The sequence below is a fragment of the Humulus lupulus genome, chromosome 4, assembly GCF_963169125.1.
Source record: "Humulus lupulus chromosome 4, drHumLupu1.1, whole genome shotgun sequence".
Classification (NCBI taxonomy): Eukaryota; Viridiplantae; Streptophyta; class Magnoliopsida; order Rosales; family Cannabaceae; genus Humulus; species Humulus lupulus.
Genome location: NC_084796.1, coordinates 15,538,878 through 15,544,733, shown reverse-complemented (window position 1 = coordinate 15,544,733; position 5,856 = coordinate 15,538,878). Strand labels below are relative to the sequence as shown.

Sequence of the window (5,856 nt, the reverse complement as noted above, 5' to 3'; positions counted from 1 at the left end):
AAAGCCAGTCATAAACCAACTTTATCAAAACCACTGATGAGTCCTTTTATCATAACCCAACTCATCTCTTAGATCACCAATATAGTATCACATTCCCATCACAACATAACCATATGATATGCATATCATCTTTATGTTTCTCTATATGCAACAAACAAAGAAATAGCATGGCACCAAAACCAGTAAGCATAATACAAAAGTCAGAACTAGAAAGCTGACCTGCCACCCCTGAGAAACTAGTCTCAGTCTCAGATTTTGACTGCCTCGGAACAAACACTCGAGCTAGAGTCGAGCTATCCATCCATTTTTGCTCATTCTTTCTTAGCCTTGGGCAATCCTTCTTGAAATGCCCAACCATGCCACATAAGAAACATGCCTTTGCTCGACATTCTCCCAGATGACGCCTCTTGCACCGAGTGCATACTGGATAAATTTTCCAGCTTTCATTCTTGCTTGCTCCAATAAGTGGAGGTACCACTACCTGAGCTCTGTGCTCCCTAGCATTCTTCTTCTCATTTCTTATGCTCTCAATAGCAAGAGCCTTCCCCACCACCTGAGCATAGGTAGAGATTTCATACACTGAGGCAACTCTAATGCCCTAAGCTATTTTGGAATTCAATCCTTGGATAAACCTTTCCTTCCGAGCTACATCTGTGGGTACCATGTCCAAAGCGAACTTGGCCAACCCATCAAATTTGTTAACATATTCAGCTACTGTTGCATTTCCCTGAACGAGATTCAGAAACTCATTCATCTTAGCAGTCTTGGCTGCATCACAGTAATACATTTCATTGAACAGCTGTCTAAACTCCTTCCAGTCCATCACAGTTGTGTCTCGTGTCTGAGATACCACTTCCCACCATGTCCGGGCATCACCCCGCAATACATATGTGAGCCTATCCCAGCCTCTCTTCATGGGTTGCCATGGGCACTCATAGGTGCTTATGAAGGAGGCACCAAACTTGGGGTTGTGGTTCTAACCGATCGACTGATATGCTGATGACCCCTACGAGGGCCACTGTGATGGGCATTCTGGCGGTCTCGCCCTGTTGGCACAGAACTTGGGGTGGCAGTTCTGACTAATCGACTTGGTTTGGATTGGTTATTCCTGTGGGACTTGTGAGACCCATTTTGCCTCTTTCCGACATTTACGTCGGTTGCAAGAGGGGGTAACTGAGCCAAAACCTCCTCAATTTTCTTGTTTCCCTTAGCGAGATGGCTTCTTAACTGCATATTTTCCAACTCAACGACAGTTAAGTAGTCTGTGTTAGGATTCGGTGGTAATGACGCCGAACTCCCAGTTTCGCCATGACTAGCTGGTTGTTTTCCAAGACGTTGCTGGACTTCAAGGCCATGCTCATTCGAAACAGCAGTATGATGGGCCTACTGACCACCAGGCTGTTCTATCTCATTGTCGTGCATTGAGCGAGTGAGCACCATGATGAGATTCGACTTGGATTTTGATAAAGCACTAATTTCCCTCTCAATGAAAGCACCAAAATGTTGACGCGGTTTTTCGCCAACAGTGTATTAAGAAATAAAAAGGTAGATTAATGCTTAGTATAAACTGTAATGAGAAATTAAATGAATTCACAAGAACACAAATCTTTTACGTGGTTCAGTGGTTAAAATCCACGAGTCTATATTATTGATGTTTCACTCTATATTTTGGCAGAGTTTTAGTATTACAGAATAATTGGTCATTTTTCCTGTCCAATATTCTCAGTATTTATAAAGAAATTCCTTGGACAAGTTTGAGTAACCGCGTGAATCAATCACGCATACACATTTATTACATTTAATACGTATATTTCCCATTTAATATTGGGATATGATTTGATCATACAGTAAATATTCTCCTAATATTTGGGACTTTAAATATTACAGTCTAGTCATAAATAACCGTATAATGGGATTCTGAGTCTCCAGGGATCCGAGTATGCAATACATTCGAGTTAGCACGAGCTTAACATCTCCTCCAAGCCCGTATTTCGAACGTCGTTTGAATATTATGAGCTCACACTTCACAACCTTCGTGTCTGTAGCTCGGGTTAAACCAAGAACATCTAACACCACACGTACCCATGTGAAACTGGAGTTGCTTATGTGGATAATAAGCAGATATCATTCCCTTGGTTATTTCTCCGTATATTTATTTGCCAGCTGTACCCGAACGGAGTGAATTACTTGAGCTAACATTAGGGTACAACAATAGTAATATTTAATACAAGACTAGATATTTATTACTTATATTAATATATATTTAAATATTATAGAATATTATTATAATAATAATATATAATACATAATCTTAATTTTTATTAAAAAAATTATCATTTATGTTTAAGAACGTTATTATATTATATATATTTTAGAAAATCATAAACAATGTTTTGATTTTATTTTTTATTTAATATGTTTATGTCATTTTTTATATATAATATTTTTTATTTATTTGAAATTTATATGACAATGATACAAATTTAATAAAATATTAATAAATTTTATAAATAAAACTAAGCGAATGTGCATTGCACGTTGTTTGTATCTAGTATAAATATAAATATGTATAATTGTCTCCAAATGTAGTTACAGTACCATATATTAAAAAAAAAACTCAAAAAGAAAGAAATTAGAATCAAACTCTTTACTCTTGAATAATTTATGCAATTTTTTTTATTATTACAACAGTTTTTTTTTTTTTTTTGTTATTGAAACAAAACAAAAGTTAGATTTTTTTTTATTTTCTAAAAAGCATAAAAAAAATATCACCTGTTTTTTAAGGAAAAAAAACATTGAAATAACATGTAATATGAGGATAACAATTTATTAACCAAACCAAACCGTATATTTGAACAAAAAATAAAGCTAAAATCAGTAAAAAAAACTACAAAAAAAAAAAAAGGTAAAGGGTAAGTATATATTCCATTGACACATTCTCACTCTCTCAAGCCTTTTTCAAAATCAAAGGGAAAGTAAAATATTTATCCCCCGCAAAAGAAAAGTATATTCCTATAAAAGTAAATAAAAAATCATATCACCCTTTAAAAAATAAAAATAAAGAATCATTTCAAAGTCATGTAACATAAATCTAATTTTAATGGTCTAGATTTTTTTTCAATAAATACAAATATCAAAATTTGAATTGGTAGGGATCATAAGAACGTGGGGAGTTAATATTGTTCCATTAAAAGGCAATTTTTGAATACCTTTTTAAATTTTAGAATCAACTAACCAACCCCACCAAATTCTCTATTATCCTCATTCAAAAATCAGAAAAATGTAATCATCTATACTACCCCACCATGCACAGCTCCAAAGTAGTAGAAATCACGGACAAACTGCACCAGAAATTCTCTAAACTTGAACAAGAATGGCTTTTCTACAAACAATACAGAACTCGGAAGAGATATCATCATGATCATGGACATGATCATCCAACAAATCATTCAAATTTTATGGTCAAAACTCTCACTCTTTTAGATAATAACTCTCCAAGAAATCTCATGTCTTCACTTCAGAGTGGACCATCTCCATCAGAGGGAGCAGCGTGGAAGGTGATCAAGGGTACCACCGATTCGGCTGTGAAAGAGATGATCAGAGAGCGAAGGGAGGCCATTAAGGGCGGGGCCTTAAAGGGTAGGCGCCGTCTTTTTGGGGTGGCGCTCGGTGAAGTTGAAGGTGGAAGAACAAGCATTATGCCAGGCTGTGGTAATGATTATTGGAACCATATTGGTATGGTTCAAGAAAGTCATCATGAAGAGAGGTCAGTGTTGTCGTTTGATGAGTCTGATGAAGAAAACGACAATTACTCTGTGGAAAGTAGAGAGATATCTGTTTGTTTTCAGGGCTACTCTTGTTCTCTTTCAGTTCAAAAAGTTGAGGAAGAAGAAAAGATCAAGGAAAGAGAGCAAGTCAAGGCTAGAATGCATGAAGAGAAAAGGGTTAATGTCAATAGAAAAAGATCATTAGTAACCATAATGCGATGTCTTGCTCTTGCATCTGTTATATTTGCCATTTTCATAATCAGAAGTTTTGGTCAAAATGATGGTCAAGATGAGGTGATTCTAGTCCCAACATGACTGATCATAGATCTTTCTCTTATGCCCTTTTAGTTTTTTTTTTTGGAAATTTTCCTCTGTGATGCTGAAGTTTGAATTTTTTTCTGGGTATAAACGTTGATTAAGTGATCTTTTCTCATGTGACTTTATTGATCATTATGTCTTCGTTTACAGCTAACTATATTTATAATGGAGTTCTTATATTAAGAGATGAATATTGCAAAACATAAGTGAGCTTTCCCATTATTCCAATTAATATGCAAGGAAAAGTTACAATATGTATACTTGAAATAATAGTAGCACAAAAGTTTGGTCATTTTTCTCCATGGCATCTTCTGCATATCTGCCCCTAATCCATGAGCAAAAATGCCCAAGTAGTGAAAAAATTGACACCATCTTTGTAAATCCTAGTGGCTAGTATATACAAAGTTGTACTTGTCCAACCTGAAAATAATCTCCAGCTAATTGGTGGTACCTAATACAGCTAGTACAACCAAATGTTACTATCTATACATATCCATTGGAACACCCAGAAATATATATGTAACTTTTTATTACAAAGCATTAGAATATGAAGTTTGCATCCTCCTCAATATATGGTCAAAGTTTTCATTATACTTATGATCGTCAGAGGAATGATTATGCATCCCTTCATATGTTGTGACCACAACACCTTCATCTTTGCAAAGCCTTTGGATTTGTTTCTTCACATTGCAGCCTTGATAGGTACACTTGTAATAGCTTCTGCTTATTATAATTCATTGAAAACAATACACAAAACAATTATCAACTCATCCTGACTATACCAATAATTATTCATAAACCAGTCCATACATAATATGTACATAGTATACTAGTTACCTTGGAAATCTACCATTCTTGACTGTTTTCTGGCCATATTTTCTCCAACGATAGCCATCATCAAGTACATCGACTTGGCTCCTGGTTTGAAAAGCAAACTTGTGCCTTTTCACCTCGGGAAGACCTTGTTTTGGTGATGATTTCATCATCTTGCGATTCTTCTCAGAAAGATTTTTATCATAAGAGGTTCCAGTACTCTCAGTACCAACCTTGTTCTTGTTGTTACTATTATCAATTAGTAGATCAAATTTAAGCCCTTCTTCTTCTTCTTCCTTCATGATCGCATGACCATCATGATCAGTACTAACAATGTCACCATGAAAATGAGCAAACAGCCGAGCACTTCCCATGTCTGATGATGACAGAAGAGACGGCATCAGTTGGTAATTCTCCATATCACAGATGTGAAAAAAACAAACAAAAACAACAATACAAACTTTATGGTTAACTTTCATATTTATATATACACAGCTAATAAGAAAACATTCATTTATGTGAAATTACAATGATACCCTTCATCTTAAACATATCAAGAAACTTGTGTATTATGCTAATTATTGAAAATTTTGATGATTTAGTACACATGAGCTTACACAGCACTAATTAAACATCATAGAGATTCTATATAGGAGTACTATGATTGAATGAATAGAGAGAAAGAGAGACAAAAACGTGGGCGGCCCCTAATGGACAACGTTTGTATTCACTGTCAACAGCGACGGTTAGATGAGTTGAGGCTGATGTTTTATTGTACGATTCATAAGAAGAAAAAAGCATGCCGTGTTGAACACGTAAACACAATTTGTGTTGAGGACGGTTTGAAATATATCCGGTTTGACTTCAATGGAAGAACAACTTGGCACATGGTACTAATTGGAAATGTGTGTATATAGATATGCATGAAAAATATGTTACGTGGGTGGGGTAACACTTC

General features: G+C 35.3%; 1 protein-coding gene across 1 annotated transcript; it reads right to left on the bottom strand.

Moving 5' to 3' along the window:
* Positions 1-4,278: 4,278 nt before the first annotated feature.
* LOC133830034 (probable WRKY transcription factor 45) lies at positions 4,279-5,446 on the bottom strand. Its single transcript, XM_062259927.1, has 2 exons — positions 4,923-5,446; positions 4,279-4,805 (listed from the first exon to the last, which is right to left on the bottom strand). The coding sequence occupies exons 1-2, from the start codon at positions 5,375-5,377 to the stop codon at positions 4,616-4,618; spliced, it is 645 nt and encodes a 214-aa protein (XP_062115911.1). The 5' UTR covers positions 5,378-5,446; the 3' UTR covers positions 4,279-4,615.
* Between the last annotated feature and the right edge of the window lie 410 nt (positions 5,447-5,856).

Bases quoted from the DNA above. Each gene is read 5' to 3' on its own strand.
- LOC133830034 (XM_062259927.1), bottom strand. From the start codon at position 5,377: ATGAAAGTTAACCATAAAGTTTGTATTGTTGTTTTTGTTTGTTTTTTT. The intron at 4,806-4,922 runs GTAACTAGTATA...TATAATAAGCAG, and splicing joins AAGAATGGTAGATTTCCAAG to AAGCTATTACAAGTGTACCT.